Below are 21,100 nucleotides of genomic sequence, written 5' to 3' on the forward strand. Positions count from 1 at the left end.
AGCCATTGATAAAATTTACAAGCAGTCTTGACATTGAAACACTCTAATGCTTACATTAGGTGATCTAAATGCTTACATTTTTTAACTTCCTAAAATTTGTTTTCATACATAATATTACTAAGTCTCCAGTGACATATATAGATTGTCTTCAAGTTTATCCATCATTCATCAGCTAGGATGCATGCTTGTAAACATGTGAATTTGGCCTTACATATTGGGCCTCATTGTGTGCCCAAGGTTTCATGAAGCAAAGGCAATGAAGTACAAAAAATGCTGGTGCCAAGTAGCCGCATGAGGACAAAAAATGCTGGTGCCAAAAAAAAATATCATTATTTTCTGGGGTCCAACTTAATATCAAGAACAAGGTACTAAGCCATAAGAATATACAAATGTATTTGGAAAAATTGAAACCCCATACAAGGGCAAAAAATTGTGCAAGAAACCAGAGATTTCTTCATTGGATCTGATCTGATGCAGCACTGTCACACCCCAAAAAAATGTGGCCGGCCACAAGCTGCAATAACAAAAGCAGACAGACCCAGCCTTTCCAAGTGGCGCCTAGACCCAAGACCATGCATGGCCAAGCATTGCCCAAAACACTCCCACGGAATTACAGCCAAAACCCTTGCTTTTGCAACAATACACTTCTACGTATACAAGACCTCAGAACTGACCACCGTGTGTGCACGAGCGCGCAAGAGGCTGATAGATACAGTACTACTGGTTTTGTGAATAATAAGATGCAAAACCTGTACCTGAAGGCGGGGTGAGTTGATGCTTTTACAAAAGCCATGTTTCTCTCAATCCTTGATGCCGTATTTACACTTGCTCCGGGGCCCCAGCACGAGTCAGGAAAACAGATGATACATGAAGATGGCATGAAGTGAAACCAGCAACAGACCCCAGCCTCAATGAACTCCTGCAGCTTCTGCAGCACGCTGTCTTATCATCTCATTTACCGCTGCTCTACGCCGTGACTCCTGCTGCAACTGTGTCCGTCTCAAATGCTTCCTTATATCCCTGAACCCAACCAGCATCAACAGTCAATAAAATTTGTGTGAAAAGCAAGGAATAGAAGGAGTGACCTGTAGGCTTTAAGAGTAGTCTTACATGCACCGAGGCACAGTGCAGACCGTCTCTTTGCAAGCTCGAGCATGTGCAGTAAGAAGAAACCACATCCTCTTGCAGATGGAGCAGCCACCCATTGCTCTCTTTGTGCAAGAGTTACCATGCCTGAACAGATCTTTCATGTTCCGACATTTGGCATATTGGCATGATGCTTCTCGACACTTGGATGCATGCACAAGAACCTCCAGCATCATCCTTAGCTATAAGGTCAAAAAAAAGATCATTTACATAAGATGTTATCACACAGTAATTAAAAGGACGGATACATGCATTCAGCATGGATGGATGGATGCATGCATGCATGCAAAAGGAGCAAAAAGGCAGTGAAAGTAAACCTGTAGCATGCGCTGCTTCCTGAGATCTGTGTTTGCTGCACACAAATCTGCTGCCATGGAGCGTGCTACAAACTTGTGAGGATGCCTTTGGACTTCTTCTTGGCTTGAATAGCACACATGGCAAACATCAAAGTCACTGCAGCTTTGGCACTTCCAACCCTGTCCTGCCTCAAGTTCACTATGGCAGATGGTGCAAGATGTGATAAACGCAGGTGCATTGGGGTTATGAAGATGGTAAAGAACCATCATTGAAGAGTGTTTCGCCCGACGAAGAGTATCAAACTGGTATTGATTACCTTGGCAAAGACTAAGGAAAGCTTGTCTGTTGTCAAAAAACTCACTTTCCATTATCTCATCTCTGTCCACAGTATCATCAGGAACATCATGCACTTCTTCCTGCAAAGCAAAGCACATCAGTTCATCTCTCTCTCTCTCTCTCTCTCTCTCTCTCTCTCTCTCTCTCACAAAAGCAAGAGCACAAGAACGAACAAAGTATGTCTGACAATGGTTGTACTGCAGTATTGCAGCAAGAAAACACAGATGTAGGATTTAGGGTTGAACTTTAGACCCCAGATACCTCACAGCCCACCATCACGAGCTTCTTTCATCAAACCCACGATGGAGGCCCTCGACAACGACCACGAGATAGCCCTGACCCAGATGCCCCTACTCGGCGGACCAGGCGGAACACTGACATTGCATGTGCCACAGGTGCCACCCCACCTCCTGGGCATCTCCCTAGACAAAGCGATCCAGCTGCAGCGAGGTAGACACCCAAGGCTTACTGATCTGCAGAGTTGCTCCACCCTACAGAGTCATAACACCCACAAAATCACAGCCACAACATGGTGGGAATGATGCCGAATGCAAGAACACGTGACTTCAGCTCCTCCGGGAAAGAGAACGCACATTGATCTCGGAACGTGAAATGCAGAGAATCTTTTGTCGTTTGGAAGAAGCTTGCATTTCTAGCCAAACACAAACAGGACTTGTACCGGCTCTTTTTAAGAAGGATGCATTTGGAGGAAAAGAACACCCCAATACCCATCAATGATGCTCTCCTTTGGGAAGCGTATGCACGACAACTTTATGATGTTCCAGATCAGCCCACACCTCATATGTCTGACATCTCACAGCCCACGTCATCTATCCTCTTCAATACTGCCAACGTGGCTCTATTAAAGCTGCATAATGGAAGGCGAGAGATCATGAAGATCTACGTGCGGAGCATTTCGCACATGGGCATCATATATTAGCCCCCATTCACTCATTACTCCTTAATAGATCCCTTCTACATGCGGACCATTTCGCACATGAGCATCATATTAGCCCCCATTCTCTCATAACTCCTTAATAGATCCCTTTGTGAAGGCTTCCCCCCAGCTTGGACCACAAACACCATTGTTCCCTTCCTCAAAGCAGGAGACCCCATGGATCCAAATAATTACTAGACTCTAATGATTAGCCATACAATGGCCAAGATTTATGGGCGATACTAGAGTCTGAGATCAGCTTCTGGATATAGACTGGCAAGCAGGCTTGAGGAGAAACTACAACCCTACAATTGATCACATCTTTACCTACGAGCCATCATCAAGGAGGTGAAGACACACAAACAGCACATATATTGCTGCTTTGTGGATTTCTGCAAAGCCTTCGACTCGGTCCCGCTTGTTGGGACGCCTACAAGAGCTCTAATTTCCACCAGACATGACATGGGTCATGGTAGTAGAATATGGGCACCAAAGAGCTCTCTCACGATATTTGCAACACTACCGGGGTCAAACAGGGCTGCCCAATCTCTCCCACAATATTTGGTTTGTATATCGATGAGATCTCACTCTTTGTGGATCTCTCGCATGGGGACAGTTTTTTCTTTTCCATGGTTCAATAATATTCATCATGGATACATTGTACTACCTTTTCGGTCTCACATACCCTCCGAGGCTTTTGCAAACATTAATATGTCTTTCTTTCTTTCTCTCTCACGCAAAGAAAGAAAGTGGGCAGTCTGTCACCATTTGGCCACCCAAGTGGTCTTCCTCTATTTCATGCCAAGGTACGAGAGACCAGGGAGCTTCAGGTCGCCCGTACTGAGGCCAGGATTCATATCACCTACAGGATGCCAAGCCACATGTCACCCGTAGTGTGGCCAGGACGTGGAACCAGGGATCCAAAGAAAGTGGGCAGTCTATCACCATTTGGCCACCCAACTGGTCTTCCCCTATTTCGTGCGAAGGTACGAGAGGCCAAGGAGCTTCGCGTGCCAATGACCTTGTCTTCGTCAGCGCGAACTTGCGAATGCTTTGCAAGAGCGTGACCAAGAAGGCAGATAGACGTGGAACCCACTATCAAGGATCCCAGTGTAGGCTTCCCACTAAGCCATTTCCATGCTCGGGAAGACACAAGTTCGAGGAACGGAACACCTACAAGAGGCCACGCCACCTGTCACTTGTAGTGTGGCCTGGACGTGGAACCCACTATCACGGATCCCATTGTAGGCTTCCCACGGAGCCATTTCCATGCTCGAGAAGACACAAGTTCCAAGAAGGGGACATACATCGATTGCATAATGCATGTGCACGCATCCCAGCCTGCTTGAAACTGTTTTCGCACTGTACTTGACCTGTACCTGCTACGTACCAGACCTGTACCTGCAGTGTACTTGATCTGTACATGTTGAGTCAGCAGCTGTACTTGTACTATCATCTGCACCAGCTGTACCTACTGCTCTATATCTACCTGTGTACCTGCTTGAGTACCAGGCAACAACAACAGAGAACCAGTACTTTATCGAGTGTCTTCATGTACTTGGCGCTGTATGAGTACATGTTTGTGTACACAGCCCGAAGACTTGCACTACACTCTCAGAGAGTTGAATGAGCCAGGCTCTAGTACGAAAGCGCCTATTTGTGTGTGGTCTCAGAAAGACAGTTACACGTTCACTCAGCTCCAGGTGTATGAGGTTGGTAGTCAGGTCACTTTGACTCATTCAACGAGTCCGGCATCAACGGTCTACTCCGACACACTTTTGTTTAGGTAACTTGTCTTCATATTTGCATTGCATTGAATTATTTGGCTGGCAAGCCCCTGGGAACTTTGTACAGGTTAAATATTCAGTATTGAGGGGGAGGTTCAACCCGTTCATAGCTCCAGTGGTGTTGTACTGTGCAGTGCTTGTCTCTTGCAGATTATCTTGTGCAGTGATGTATCTTTCAATTGTTTTGTGCATTGTGGCTATCACATTTTGAAGTGTTCACACGCGTATTGTTCACGAGACGTCGCGCAAGGATGTTCACACCTAGCTCGTGTAGTTACAGTCTACAACGAGGGCAGAGCCCTCCTTGAAGATTTCCACAAACCCAAACCCAAAAATTAGACCCATCTTTGAGTTGAGGTGAATGTACTTGATGCATGGCATCGTAGCTTTATTAGATGATTACTGGGACTTTTTTAAAAGTTTTTCTTTCGCTCGCCCCAAACATTTGGCTTAATACCTTCATGGTCTTTGTATTGCGTATTTGGTCTCATAGGCCGTTTTGGCCTTCCGTAGACATTAATATAATTCTCTCTCTCTCTCTCTCTCTCTCTCTCTCTCTCTCTCTCTCATGCATGAGACTCTAGTACAGTGGACTATCTTATGGGGTCTCCTACTCTCCTGCCACACATCCACTACTTCGTCCCCGACCCCCCCACCTATAAAAAGCCGACCACACTTACCTCTCATTCACCATCTCATGCTCCCACACCATTGGACAACCTTGTGGGGTCTCCTACTCTCATGCCACACATCCAGGACTTCATCCCCCCAACTCCCCCCCCCCAACCTATAAAAAGCTGACCTCTCATTCACCATCTCATGCCCCCACACCCACGCCCCCCTCTGCCGGCAGTTTCTACCTTCATCCATATCCACTTTCACCACAATCTAGACCACCTCTCCTGCCATATATTTCAGCCCTTAACCTCTCCCTTCCCATACCCCCAGTCACATCCTAACTTTCATCCATCATTCATCTCTGCCCACACAAACTCTCCCTACACCACATGCTCCTCAACCACTTTGCTTGTAAGGACCATATACCTAGAAACCCTGATAGGTTTAGAAGTAACCCGCATCGAATCTGAATCCATGACCGCGATAGATTGTGACTTGTGACTAACCTCCCGGTCACAAGCTCCATTCCAGAGCCACCCTAGAGCCTGAGGTCAAATTGTCATAAGTCAGCCAAGCCATGACGACAACACCCTAGCGTCCCATACCACCAGTACGCCTGCGCACCTGTAGAGGAAATCGAGACAAGAATAGAGGGCTGACAGTTGAGTCTTGGCCGTCCCAAAAGCGAGTTTGGAACTTTTCCCAAGACTCTTAGGTCAGAAACTGATTGCTTTTTACATTCGGGGAAAGACTCCATGACATCAGAACTTGGGCCTCATGGTAACGCCAGTTCTGGTGGACATGAGGAGCTTCTTGCCGAAAGACGTGGAGAAGCAACAAAATCTATTGACTGTTGATTGGTGACGTTGGATTGATAATCTCTTGGAGCTTGTAGCACTTAGTCGGCATTGACAAGGCACATAGAGTTTGGTATAATATAAGCACGCACAAGAAGGCCGCCTTTATACCTTCATGTTAGTGAGCATGAAGCAATCCACTTTAATCGTCATTTATTCACAGGAGATAGAGCTGTAGAGAGAGACTGTAGAGTGGACACTAGATTGGATCCCAATCTACCACTTAAGGGGCCCCTTCCGCAAGCAAGAGCATTTGCTTTACTGCTTTGGAGAACTTTAAAATGCAGAAAACTTACTGATGACGGTTGACACTAAGGATTGCCAAACACAAGGACGATGTAGACCAGGCATCGGCTGAACCATCAAGTGGACTGAAGACAACTGTGATATTCGATATGCCTAATTTCCATGTCCCCACAACTCACTACCAAACCCTACTCAGGTTGTCACTTACCATCAAGAGCAAGGCCCAATCCACAACCTTAACTTGTCTACCTTGCTAACCCCAATCAACACCCTGTCCACACTCACGAGGAAAGCCTCCTTTCTTAGACAATTACAACAAAAATGTAGTTGATAGACCAACAGTTTTGTCTTGTCAAGGTTAACACGCAAGTCCTACTCCCTACAAAAAGAGCAAGTGGCTCTGCAACCCTTCTCCTGTGTGTGACAGTAGTTGTGGCACACCTACAAGGCAAGAGACGGGCTGGACAGCAGTGTACAGGACCTGGGCAGGCAGAGAATGTGTCAAGCATGTGCACATAGGCAGTCGGACAGCCTGCCGCAGTGAGAGGTGTGCCATCCATACATGAGAACCAAGGGCTGCAAACATGCACGGTATATAATATGCAGCAGGACCAAAGAGCATGTCATTCTTTGATGCCCAGCACAATAAAGACAAAGAGCAATACTCTTTACTGCAATAGCTGATGCCTTCTAAATTCATGGACAACAACATAACAATAGAAGCAGATCCAGGCGACCTCCAATATGGGCCATTCTAGGGCACCTGATAGCTGACTCAACCCAGCTTAATCTTAAAATGCGGAAGCACTCCAGGGACTGGAAATGCTTGAGGACTGAGTAGTAGGCAAAGGTAAATGGCACCAATTCTGCTGCTTGTTGGATGAGGAGGTTGAGATGGGTCTGTCTATCAAACTGGTCAGGTCCACTCACCTGCCAACCGCCCAAGTGTGGCTATACAGCCTCACTATCTTCCATGTGTTTGTCAGAATGCACAGCGGAAATGAAGACAACTGCTGTAGAGAGCAATACACATATGCAAGAGAGAGAGAAGCTAGTATAACTCTGCTATATACACCAAAGAAATCCCGGAATACACAATGAACAATGTGGGCAGGCAAGGGGCCATTATATATGGCCCCAGGCTGCTGGTCGGCCAGCATAAACACAGCCGACAGCAGCCCACGACTTGCTACTGCCAGTCGGCCAGAAAAAAGGCAGTCGGCCAGCATGTCTCCAGTCGGCCAGGGCAGAGCATCTAGTCGGGTGAGAGTCCATCAGTCGGCCAGCACAAAGAGGTAGCCGACAGCCCTCCCACACCCAGAAAGAAATGGGAAAAATACATGGAAGTGAGGAAAAATGGGGACACACCAAAACTGGGCCGGCACACCCACAACAGAGGCCCTGACATAGTGTACAGACAGGAGATGACTGCTAACAGTGTTTTCCTCTTCAATCTGGAGGTGGTCCCTTCTATGGTTTAAACCAACTCAAATAGAACACTTTGTGCATCCTCCATTTGAAAGACAATATGATCTCTGATCGCCCAAATGACTGGGGATTCTGTGAACATCATCTATGGTGCATCTTAGTTAGGAGAGCTTTCTGCATTTCAGAGCCTACACATATATAAGAGCATGCAAATAAGTGTTATCTTTGTTAAAACGGGAGCTACCACTGATAATGGATGCCATTCTTTCTTGCCACTAGGATGTCTCTCCTCCTCTTCTAGCTTTTGATGTTCTTCGTAGCAACTGCCACAAATTGATACCATTACGATGCAGTCACAACCCAACAAAAAGATGCAGAAGAATGTTGCTTACCTACTGCACAGCTGGAAGTTACCGGCACACTGTTGGCAAACCCAACGGTGGCCTGAGATAATGAAGGTACGGCAGCGTGAACACGCATGGTGCAGATGAACCATAATGAAATCCTCCTTCATTGCCACAATAGACTGTCCCAGCTGTGGCAAAAATATTGATCAATACTCGACTCTGGAGTGAATTGAAGACTAGCACAGGGCAACAAACAAGATCATCCCTTTAACTAAAGAAAGTCAAAGTAAGAGAGGGGACTATAATTATTACCTTATGCATAAGTTGGAGGTCTATCGACACATTGCCTGCAAGCTCTGCCTGTGCTGAAGTCTTTGTTGTTCTCTTTATAGCTGCCTTTTTGGTCTTGCCCCTCCTTTGAGAATGGAGGCCTTCCTCCTCTTGTTGAAGCTGCTGAAGAATGTCTTCAGCCGCTCCTGGCCAATAATCTCCATCAAAGTAAGGGAGGCGTGCGGCGGTTACCTTGGCTTTACAGTCACCATTTGATGTGAAGAAGTAATCGTACAAATTCTTGTTAGCAACCACTACCTTCTCCTTCTTTGCTTTTGATATCATGCTTAGGTACCTGCAAATGAGCTCACTGACTCTAATCAGCAACTGGAGAAGCTAAAAGAAAATCTTAACCTTGTATTTGTTAAACTATCTGTCCCCACAAATCTAATGAAGTATTAACTCACCATTCCCGAAGCTTATCTGTCTTTGGCGTTTTCTGGATCTCAGGATGGCAGTAAAGTATATAATCATCGCCTTTTAGAGGCGGGCAGGCCCAGATGTAGCAGCTGCTAAAGCCACGCTTCTTACAGTAGTCTAGATAGGCAATCTAACATTGGGCAAGTATTAGCATTTTAGACCTGGCAATTCCTAGGGATTATACAACCAAAAGTTGAATAAACATCTAGACAATTGTCAATGTCTCACATACACCACTATGAACACAAGACGCAAGAGCCCACAGAGTCTACAGAAGCAAGCAATACAAGTTGAACCAACCCAGGCAGCAGCAGTTGGTCCAAGAGAGGCTGGAAAATCAGCAGACGCAACCAGCACCAAATTACACAGTGAAAGGTGCAAGAAAGGGGCCTTTACATTGGGCCGAGAGTTGACATGTAAATTGAAGTGGGCTTAGATATTTGGCACACCATCAGTGGGCTGCTTCTTGACCAAAATGCCAAGTCACAGTATGATATTTTGGTCAAGTCTTGTACTACTGATAATTGGCTTCCATCTACCAAGTGCATGTATTAGAAGCTGTAAGAGCCATAAACCCCAGCCTTACACCTTACAGCCATAGCCAATGCTGCATCAGTCCAAGTAGAGGCCTTACGCTTAAATCAGGCAGCCCATCTTTGGCCGTAGGCAATGTTGCATCTACCCCAATAAAGGCCTTGTCCTATGATTAGGATAAGTGCCTGCCTGACTGCCCCCCAATTAGATCCTGTTAAAAGTCCCATGTATTGTAGAACCTCTACCAGGATGATACTACCAAACCAAGACACAGTCGCACATGTGCATTTGACAAATACACAAAAAAATAAGTGCCCTTACATGCAACATATACTAAACATGAGAGCAGTTGCATGCCCAAGCCCCTCTCAATTAACAGCCAGCATAGATGCATATTCTGATACAAAGAAAATGCTTAATGTGAAGGATACATTACCAGAATCTCGTGATAAACATAAGTACGAAGAGCTTCTCCCCTAACAGTCTTCGTGTCAGGCCTGAAATACTTCACAGAATCCAAATACGACAGATACACCCACCGTTGATTTGGTTGAGGACTCTCTGCCCCAAACTCCTGTACATACATGCCAAACAGGCACACTTCCACACCTTCTATCTCCTGGAAAAGCATTAACATCTGCAACATGTGCCAGTTTTGGTGCTTGTAAGCTTTTATGATAGATGTTCATTGTAAAAACATGCATTTGAAGCCCCATTGATTAGTAGATTTGAACCTTGGATTTATATAGGAAGTCTTTAGGGTAGTCTTCCTGCTGAAATAGCTCTAGAAACTTTGGCTTGACCTCCAGTTTCTTGTCTACAGATGATATAACTCGCACAACAAGGCCCTCAGCTGTAAGAACCTGCCATGTACAACAGGCATAACGGTAATGTTAACAGCATTTTATCACAATTCATGCATGCACACACACACACACATATATACGAAACAGATCCAATTGGCACCTCTTCACGACTTTTTCCCAGTGCCTTGGCTCGCTCATCCCTTTCTTGTTCCAGCTTTAAGGCCAATCTCTCTTCAATGTAGTCACTTAAAACTGTGCTTGGAAGGTCTTTAGCCCCAGGTACAGAGTTCACAGGCCGAGGCATCCTTTCAGATCTCTCCATTTCCACTATACAGCATTCCGGACAAACATACTCTGACCTTTCTTTGTTGATTCGAGCATTAAACAATACACATATTTGATGCTGCCACTTCTTGCACTTGTCACATTCGACCCACTGGTAAACCAAGCACTTGTCATTATCATATAAAATCCATTAAGATGCTTTTATAACCAAATACCTGAACATCTGCAGCATCATGGTCTTGCTCAACTTACCCCTTCAACCCGCTGCTCATCGTTCTTCTTCTTTACGAGCATAGACTTTTGCAACTTGAAACCATCGGTCTCCAGCATGTCAGCCCGAATGGCATTGTAACAAGGCCCACAGTAACTAAAGCTGTTCTCTCCAGAGCCTGTACTATGATAAGTAGCATTTCTTTTTATGCGGCACCCACATTGCGTGCAGAAGTTAGGTATTGGATCAAAATAAAGATCCTCAACAGCACATGCCGAGCAAGCTGATGCCAACATCTGACGCTCCATAGCCTGATTTCTCTCAGCTTTGCCTTTGCTCTGCTAGACACAGAGTAAGCAAGCAAAATCTACATTAATCACAGGAACAAGGCAATTCTCACAATGCCTCTTAACATATCAAATATACTGATAACAATACCTGGCCAATCCATTTCCGCAAGCTGGAGATATGTTGTCTGATTTGCTGTGGGGAAAAGCTTTCAATGTACGAAATTCCAGAGATTTTTGCCTTCACAGGCTTGTCTGCATCTGAAGTGCCTTTGAAAGGTACCACAGTAGTGACAACTGCAGCTTGCTTACTTGATTTCTCATCTGTCTGTAGGGTCACTGAGCCTGCTACCTGAAGAGTGGCATCTTCTTTTACTTTCATATCATTCACAGCATCAAGTTTCGTGTTCCCTTGTAGATGTGATCCCGCACTCAGAGATGATTCAGAAGGAGATTCAATTTTAAGAGAAGGCAACCCAACTCCTTGATCTGAGGTGTGAGGCTCAATATCTACTGTGACAGCAATTAAGTTCTTAAGTTTATCTTTCACAGCTTTTGGAGTTGACAATGTATCTTCCACCTTCACTCGCTTCATAGGGGGTGAATCCACCTCATTAGATGCAGGATCCCTTACAGTGCCAGCAGGTTGCACACTCACACCCTTTCGCAGTTTAGCTCGAAAAGCTGCTGCTTGATGTGAAAAATAATTGCGCACTGGACCACAAACTACGCATTTGGAATTCCTGCATTTTTGATGATGCTGAAGTAGCCACTTCAAGGACATGCACCTTGGGTATGGACATGGATAAGCTTGGCAGGCTGTGAGATGCTTCCATGACTCACGTCCAACTGCACAATGGGCCACAGAACATTGTCCGGAATCTTTGCACCGGCTGACATGCCGTAAGAAGATTAATAGCCATTGCTGCCTCTTTACTTGTTGTGAATGTGACAAGTTGCCTATCTCCTTGAGTCCGCTAGGTGCCAGACTGTCATCATTGCTGACTACTTCTGATTGTCCTGTATCAGCACTACTAGCTTGGCAAGCCTGTTCACTGTGCTCTACCTGTTGAACAGCATATGAGCCCTGTTGAAAGGGCTGTTGCAACTTCTGTGGCTCATACTGCAGATGACATTGTTTTTCAGCACCCCTTTCCATCCAGCTTACGTCCTGGTTTCCTTGCGTCTCAAATGCCTGCGGCAAAGAGAGCTGGTCCCTTCTCGACTGGCACTGATCTGAAGGGGCCTTAAGAGGAGGTGCATGTGATCTCAACCCATCAGCATCACTTCCAACTATGCTACACTGATTTGGAATGACAAGACTCCTCCCCGACTGCTGTCGAGAGAGGATTGATAAAATGGGACTTTGAGCTGAAGTACCACCTTGAGATGAAGGTTGAGAAGGAAAACTCTGAGAGAGCTTAAGATCTTGTTGCTTAGCAGGCATACCAGGGATCGAATTTGCTAGTGTTGAAGTCAAGGAGCTTGAATTACATGTTGCAAACCCTGTGGGCAAGATAGGGTTGTAGAAACTGCTACCTTCCACAAGACGAGTAGCACTTACTGCATACCCATCACCCCCTGTAACACCTGCATGCAAAAAAAAAGGAGTCTCCTTAGCAACATGCAAAGCATAGAGTTCAACCACTCGGCAACAACACTGTCTACATCAAAGAATACAAAGGGTACCTATTAAACACATGCCATCAGCCAACCATGCTAAACACCATCCTAGGCTCCAGCTTACCATATAATTGCTGTTGCGGCAGTGACTGACCAACATAATGTGGATACTGAGGATGAGTTTGCACAAAACCCTGCTTCATATTTGATGAGCTATGAAAAACAGAGGCACCATTGACAAGCCCCTGTTCCTGCCCCATAACCTGAACTCCATCAGGCATTCCTATGTTTCCCAGCTGAGCACTGTTGCTGAGCAGACCACCTCTTTGGATACCTGTCCCCCCACCAAAGTATTGACAACCTGACCCTGTAGACAACAGCGGTTCACTCAACTTGTTCATAGATCCATCGCTAAAGGGCAGATCTGGAGGCTTACAAGAAACCTCACTGTTTCTGAGATTCAAGCCAGGAGTAGGAATCATCCAGCTCCCTGCACTTGGAATGCCTGCACTTGACTTATATTGAGCATTTTTTTCAAATCCAGATCCAGATGCACCCAATGAGGAGGCTTGTCCACTGACTGAAGCAAACATGTTGCTACAAAAACTTGCTGCAGGGCTAACACTCCCAACATCAAAAGAAAAAGCAGTAGCAGCGCCACCCGTGTTCAAAATCCTTCCTGATCCTGGAGTCGAAGCATCTGTGATACTGCCAGGGGAGAATACTGCACCATCAGAGCAACCAGGTGTGGAAGCCTTAGAAAACCCAGAACCTGGTCGTGCTCCCTGCTGAGCTGACTTCTGACTATTTCTCAAGCGCAGCATCAAAGAACAAATCCTGCGTTCCAATGTATTCAAATCTCCATACTCTTCCTGACAACACACAGGCATAAATCTCTTATATAAGCATCTGTCAACCAACACAAAAAGAACCTGCACACAGGTTCATGTTTTGATATATCATAAGAAAACAGTAAAATACCCTTGAGGTAGCATCCAAGTACAAGGCCATCTCCACATCCTTGGAAATCTCAGGCACCTTCTTCTCCAACACACGCTTCTGCAGAAGTTTTGTACTGTGGCAGAAAAAAAAAACAAAAGAAGATGTGTGTGTGACTGCAGTATAGATTACCTTAAAGGTAATGCAGGTGCCAACCATAGCATTTGAAAAAATAAACACAAAGGACACTCACATTTGAGAGAAGATCTCCCGGCGGAGATTTACATCGTCATCTCTGTGCCAAGGCTTCCGCCATGCAGCCAGACCTTTTTTAGAAAGAGGCAAACCACCATTCATATGCTCTGGTGGCTGCCCATGCTGCCCAGCCACCTGGGCATGAGTTTGCATTTTGAACTCTCAAGCAAAAAACTTGGAGCTAGTCTACTCTCTCCATTTTTGATTGGTGTGTGCATCAGGGGGCATCATGAATGCTACCTGTATAAACCACTTCACATACTTTCCAGTAAAGATTCCTTGCCTCCGCTTCCAAATCTTGTTCAAAAGCTTATGTCTCTATTCATCAACACTTGGGAGCTGAATATAGATAGCACTTGACATTTCAATTCACTTGTTACTCAATAAAACAGGATATGTGCCAGCATGAGGCAAAGAAACATGACTGCCAAGAAACTGTAAGCATTTGAAGCCCCTATACGTACAAACATATATCTTATTCTATATTAAAGTGAAAAACACAGGGAGTGAGGCATTTTGAGACATGTTACTCCCCACAGATCTTCCATTAAATCAATCATAGTCATAGGGGATGGCCATTTTCAAACCTCGAGACGGTGGGATGGCAAAATATTCCCGTCCCACGTTCCCCTGTTCCCCATCGTACACACACCACAATCACAAGGGATGGGCATTTTGGACCCGTTCCCCGTCCCCGTTTCCCGTTCCATGTGACTATGAAATCAATAGAGCATAGTAGTCATTCATTATTGAGTTACTAGAGGTCACATACATGTGCAAAGGCAACTGAGGACATGTACAGGGTAGCATAAGAGAGGTAGCGTTTAGTAGACCTTGTGAGCTCTCACGAAGAGATGATGTAAATTGATTGACTATGAGAGTAGGTTACAATTTTCACAAACTAGGTAGTTGTAAATGCACACCAATGACGGGCTATAGCTGCCTGTAGGCACATGGTTCTAATAGAGTGGACGATCGAGGAATTCAAGAAGCCAATATTAAGCAGGAACTAAGAAGCTCTCCACTCTCTGTTGTAAGTGCGTGATGCCCAAGAACAAAAAGTCTCGAGTGATTTTGTGAGAGAGGACCAAACGATTTAAAGAAAGATCAAGTGAACACCAAAAGGATCGAGGACAGAAAAAGAAGACTTGAAGACCAAAGATCCCGTTGAAAGTAGGTGAAAAGCAAGTGTCCCACCTGTCAAATCAAGTGCTCCTCATTTTGAGGGACTGCACTTATCTGCAAATACACATGAAAGAGGTATGGTATACCTAATCTATGGAATGTATTGCAAGTAATGCTACATGCCGGAACAAAATGTTACTGCCCGGTTGTTCCTGGGCTGAATCTGGCTGCTTGGGAAAGTCCTTCTTTTGATCCACAACTCACCTTGGCTGCTCCTCACTTAAGTTTTTCAAATCAGGCACGTGGATACCCTCATATGTCCCTTAGCTGCCTATTTATTGGAGAATATTCCTTCAGGTTGGGCGGCCCCTTTTTGTCCACATAAATGTGTTAAAACTCTCATTATACATTCACACTGTGTGGAAAAGGTGCCTAACCCATGGGTGCCTGGCTCGGACCCTTTTGGGTGATCTTTGGCTGCCCAAAAGGCACCAATTCAACTTGTGATCTTGCAGTTGAGTCCGCTAATGTTTGAAGCCTTGTCCATGGTGCACTCACATGGGTGATGCATGTGACATCCCCTCGTGTTGAACTTGGAGCACTAGGATGTACAATGCACTTCCCACTTCAAGCTCTTCTTCCTCTTATGGCTTTGTCTTGTTACATCCTCTGGGATACTGATCTTGGGGTATATCTCGGAAGTGGAACTCTGTGCATCTTTCTCTGAAATGATCTTTGAATTTAGGCTCACATGACTCTAGGTTCTGGTGTTGCTACTAATTTGGGTATGGGCATCTATCGGCTTTGACTTTTGCTTTTGCATTCATAGTCACGGGAAACGGCCGTTTCGGTGCCTAGAAACGATTTTTCTGTTTTAGGACCCCATCCGTTTCCATGGCCATTTCTCAATTCCCAAGTGATATTGTCACAAGAAATGGTTGTTTCCACCCCTAAAAACTCGTTTCCCCATTTCCAATCTTCGAACGTTTCTGTTCCCATTTCATGTTTTTAGTGACCACTGACTATGCTTGCATTGCATTAGCATAGTTCCTGTCAAGCCCCCAGGCTGACAGACCCTACAACAAAGCATAAACAAAAAGGAAAACGCACAAAGACTCGGGCATCTAGTTCACCGCCCAAACATAGAGCCATTCGCTGAGCATAGGGGGATAGTAGCTTCAAAGACATGCAAGGGACAACCATTCAAACCAAAAAGCAAGATGAGGTGCACCTACTGCGACAGAGCTAACATTGACCATGGTTGTTAGAAACGTCAGAGGTGTTTGGTACGAGGCGGGTATGGTTCGCACCTCGAAAGACTCGTATTTTTTAGAAACATTAGAGGTGTGTTATATATATATATATATATATATATATATATATATATATATATATATATATATATATATATATATATATATATATATATATATATATATATATAGAGAGAGAGAGAGAGAGAGAGAGAGAGAGAGAGAGAGAGAGAAGTTTCAAGACCTTAGATGGTAGAGCTAGACCATTAAATTTTATGGAAATTAAGAATGATTGAACACTCAAAATAGTGAGTGGATAATAGATTCATGGTTCATACATTAAAAAGATTCCTTAGACTATCGAATCTACCACTACCAGCCTCACTCTCATCACTACTAGGAGAAGGCTCCTCACTAGATTCTAAATGAAAATCCCCATATGAGATAAGATTGCCATCATCATCATACTCGGGGCTCTGGGCATCTACATCCTCAAGGGCTCCATTCTGACAAGGTGATGTATCCTCATCTGCAGAATAAGTAGAAGAGCTAGTAGAGCCCGTCGACGATATGTTTGGATGGGTGGTCGAGCTCCTCCCCGTCTAATTTGAAAGCCTCGACTCGCCACAGTAATACCTCCTCTGCTCGTGGTGGTGGAATGAGAACCACTAGCAACAAGTTGATAGAATGAGGTTCTTTGTAGTGAGTTTGATGTCATCGAGATTTACCTACATTCAAGTTGATAGAATAATAACTTGTAAGTTGTAAGTTGTAACTTCTAGGTTCATGCTCATCCTTGGATTTAACCGGGCGTCTCGGCACACACATACACAGATATGCTCACAAGCATAAATCAAATGAACAAATGAATGCACAAACAATTCCTTGGTTTTGACAACAATTTTTTGGTTTTTACACCAGTTCCTACTGTAGTTCAACCACGCATGTCAGTGTCTGACTATGGTAGACTAACAGTATTCATATCGATGTACTCAATTCTGATTTCCTTCGTCGATAAACAGTGCCTCCATGAGATGGCTAGTCCCATGACTCTTGTACAAAAGCTTTACTGTTGTTCAATCTCAGAGTTGCTCCTTTTGGATACAACTTGGACAACCTCCCTCGAGTCCTAGAATACTCAATTCCCTGCAGTGGAATATAAATCTAGAGCATTCTCCTTTGTTCCTGGTTCCTTGGATGTCAAAATACAAAGGCCAGTGACAACTCCTCGGCTTTTAATCAGTTGTCCTCAATTGAAAAGCTTCCTGATATGCTGTCACGTGCATCCCGCACTTGGATGCCACGTAGACATATCTGTGCAAAAGGTGCAGGACCTGGGATGAAAAACTGGTCCCATGTGAGCCCAGTCCGGGTCGAGTTAGCCGGGGTTCCATTCCAGTCGAGTTAGCCGGGGTTCCATTCCAGTCGTCCGAGGTCAGGTGTGCATTGTCCTGCACATGAGTCCAAGGTCAGATGAAACGGTGCCAGTCTGCGCTGTGAGTCTCCCTTTGGAATGATGTCAATGATTTTGTGTATCTGGTATGATACTGGATGCCAGATCACTGTGTAGACAGTTAGGGTTTGCATATAGGAAAGGGGCCAGCCCATAGGGCTACCCCAAGGACTCTTGTGGGCATGGGGAAAGTGTAAGACCAACCCCATAAGGGCCAGGAAGGCCCTGGCTGTACCCACCAGCCATGGGAGGGCCATAGGAGGGCTGTAGGACAGCCCTAGGGCTCTTGCAAGGGTAGCTGAATGGTTATCCAGCCCTAAGGGGCTGTAGGGCAAGTGTGGGGCAGCCCATACAAGGCTGCCCAGCCTCCAGTATCTCATGCGCACAGTGCCCAGCAGCCCATTCATCGTGCGCCTAAGTGCCCAGTCCAATATTCAGTCATGCGCAGCATTATTTAGTCTATTTGCTGTATTTTTCCAGTCGTGGAGCAATTTGAGACAGCCGACTGCTTTTGAGCCAGCCAATTGCTGTCCAGAAGGGTATAAATACCCCAGCCCACAAATCATTTCAATTATCTCATCATTCATCAAGTGCTGAAGCTGAAACAAGGGCCAGGACAGCCTAGATCAAGCTCAAACAGAAGGGGTGAAGGATTGAAGGTCAAGGGCAGAGATCCATCTCAGCCAAGAAGGTTCAGTCAGTCTTTTATTTCAGTATTTTGCATCATTCTAATAAAAGCAAATACACCATTCGTGGTGGGGGCCCTACAGAGGGTATTCGGGACCCAATTGTGTCCTATTCTCCCTCTCTCTCTCTCTCTCTCTCTCTCTCTCTCTCTCTCTCTCTCTCTCTATTTTTCTGCACATCTACATTCAGTTTTGTGTGTTAATTTCATCGCGACAAGTGTGCTGTTTTTCTGAGCATTGAAGTTACCGATCTCCCCGAAAGCTTCCGCATATGTTACAATGGTATCAGAGCCTACTTCAAGTGTGAAGATTCAGCAAGAAACCAGAAATTCTCTCTCGCTCGTGCGGTTGGTTTTCAGACTTCGGTGACTACCCCTTCAGAGTGACTCTTGTCCCTCCAAGGACAGTTGGTTGTCAGCCTCCGGAAACCTCCAGAAGTCTCCCACACACAAAGTGGATGGTCAGATTGCGCTCTGGAAAGGAAGTGCGTTTTCTTGCTATGGCGAGCTTTGACAGCGAGAGAGATCAAGAACCTTGGGACTAGAGTGCACCACGCAACCCAGCTAGGGCAACAGGCTTGAGTGTTACAGAGATGTTCCGGCAGATGATGTGAGCAATCGCAGACCAAATGACCAAGTTGGAAGAGTAGAAGGCGCAGATCCTGGGAAAGGTGACTACTTGGTGATCAAGGAGGGTGAGGAGAACGGTGGCCGGTTGAGGATGAAATTCCTAGCCATTAACTGGTGGACTACCTACCTAGCTTGTTTTCTGATCTAATGGGTAAGAAAGGTAAAATTCATAACTCCGAGAACCAGAACAATTGCTGGTGCAAAGCAGCCAACACACTATTCGAGTCCCCATGGCTCCATGGTCTCATGTGTTATAGTCAAGCAATGAGATAAGCCAGATTCACCTGTGCTTATTCATACGTGAGCTCGAGAGTGGTATTCATGACAAATTCCAACACAAAAAAAACCTTAACATTGTTTCCGCTTAACTTGCAAAGGCAAGCTTAGCAACAGCAGCAAGTAGTGTTGCCACAATCTGCGGCTTCTACCTTGAAAGGTTGGGATAAGTTCAAGTATGGGACCTTGTATATATGGATTTCGCTCGTTATAGGAGTTAACCAAAAACGTCTCACGACACGAGCTGACGACAGCCATGCAGCACACTCTATTTCATTGCTTAGCATTGTTTGCTACAGTCCCTCTCATACAAGGCCTTCTCCCCTCTTGCTCGGGACATGTATCCTTGGATGATGATATTGAGAGCAGGTCCATACCTGTGTTTCCTGTCCATCTCTCTCTCACTCTCTCTCCTGTGTTTCCACTTTCCCTTCTTCCTCCGTGCATTCTATCAATTTTAAGCTTGTTGAGTTTTAAGCTTCATGGAGAGGGCTTGTAGTGCATCCAACGGGTGTAGGCTAGCTGTTTGTTAACTGCTGAGCTTTCCTTCTTGTTGAGCCGTGCACTATCTGACAACGCTAGTGCCATTCATACAAAACTGCTGCAATTTGAATTGGCTCTCTTCATGGAATGGCATGGGGGGGGGGGGAGCGGGGTCTCTGCAAAGTGGGGACGCCTGAGGTGGACCCCTTTTTCTGCATTCATGAATTTCATTCGATAGATCCTTGCTTAGCCAGTGCCTGCCACAGGGCTCTATTCAAATAGGATTGTTATCGCTGCTGCTTACTGGCACTAACTCAAGATTCTTGAATCGCATCCACACTGAAGGTGAAGACTATGGCCATGGCCGTGGTGTGTTTTCTGTTGCCAGGAAGTGGACCAGCCGCTATCACACCTACCGAGCCACTAGTTTCTTTCACGGCTAGCAGCTAAGTGGGCAGCGGAGGCACTCTTTTAAGGGCATGGCGGATATGTACTGGCTGATGGGTCTCATGGACCGGAACCAACAATAATCCCTCTCTCCATATCAAGCCCGCACACAAGCCCATAGAGCATCACAAACACCGGCGAATGCCACACGAACCATCAGGGGAAAATCCCACACAGAATGCCATGTATTTGACATCGGAAGGAAACAATGAGAAATGTTACATAAACACGCGAGATTTGTTACGCCGTAAACATTTCGATTCGATCGAGGGACAAAATCTGAGCATACCTGGTCAATTAGGGCTGCAGAAGTTGAGAATCACCACAACCACTGCTCTGCTGCAGCTACGCTGAAGGGAGGGTAGAGTTGAAGCAAAAACAAAAGGGGGGTTGAAAAGCAACGAAGCCGTGTGAAGGGACGAGCAAAAACAAAAGAGAGGAAGACTAATAGCTTCTTAATTCTATCCTTAATTTCCGTTTTAGAGTTTATTTATTAATTATACAATACCACTATCTTGGTGCTATTAACTAGTACTCAACTCGCGCGTTGCTGGCATTGCCGCAGTATGTAAAAGACATTAAAAAGTGAAACACAAGAATGAAAACTGGAATACAAAGGGTAGATCGAATACAAAGTGTCAATCGGAATAAAAAGGATCAATCGAATGGATTTTTTCCTCTTATTTTTAAAAAATCCAAGCTTTCTCTTTTCTCTCCTCTCCTTGTGCCATGGTTGTCCATGGTTAATATGTAACAGATACTATTGCCCACTTAGCGTGCGTATTAATTAATTAATTAATTAAAACCTTTGTTTAACTAAGAAACTAAGGCTATTACAAAGTAATTGAAACCTTACTTTAACTAAAGATAAGTTAAAAGACCATAATAATAAATAATCATTTACAAACTTGATTTCAACAAGCTATAATAAAACTTGAAAATATAAGAAATAAAAATTATCATCGTAAATCTAAAATGAGTTAAATGACTTCAAAATAATGTATGAAACACAAAAAAAATTTGCATTTGTTCCATTCATTTGAAATAGGAAAATTATGC

At 44.9% G+C, this 21,100-nt stretch overlaps 1 protein-coding gene across 2 annotated transcripts; it reads right to left on the reverse strand.

Moving 5' to 3' along the window:
- Positions 1-308: 308 nt before the first annotated feature.
- Positions 309-20,510, reverse strand: LOC147618914 (histone acetyltransferase HAC1-like). 2 transcript variants are annotated; one of them, XM_086774045.1, is made up of 16 exons: positions 20,331-20,510; positions 13,688-13,929; positions 13,477-13,570; positions 12,620-13,367; positions 11,024-12,462; positions 10,627-10,923; positions 10,250-10,525; positions 10,018-10,146; positions 9,720-9,920; positions 8,737-8,879; positions 8,312-8,624; positions 8,045-8,187; positions 7,897-7,975; positions 1,464-1,859; positions 1,111-1,328; positions 309-1,020 (listed from the first exon to the last, which is right to left on the reverse strand). In XM_086774045.1, exons 2-16 carry the CDS (start codon positions 13,840-13,842, stop codon positions 909-911), a joined length of 4,743 nt encoding a protein of 1,580 aa, XP_086630171.1. In that variant the 5' UTR covers positions 13,843-13,929; positions 20,331-20,510; the 3' UTR covers positions 309-908. The 2 variants fall into 2 exon arrangements, with proteins under 2 accessions (XP_086630171.1, XP_086630173.1); XM_086774047.1 differs by having other exon boundaries at positions 13,688-13,941; positions 20,331-20,509.
- Positions 20,511-21,100: the final 590 nt, after the last annotated feature.

This window comes from Cibotium barometz, chromosome 34, assembly GCF_041138505.1.
Source record: "Cibotium barometz isolate CiBa-2024 chromosome 34, ASM4113850v1, whole genome shotgun sequence".
In the NCBI taxonomy this organism is placed as follows: domain Eukaryota; kingdom Viridiplantae; phylum Streptophyta; class Polypodiopsida; order Cyatheales; family Cibotiaceae; genus Cibotium; species Cibotium barometz.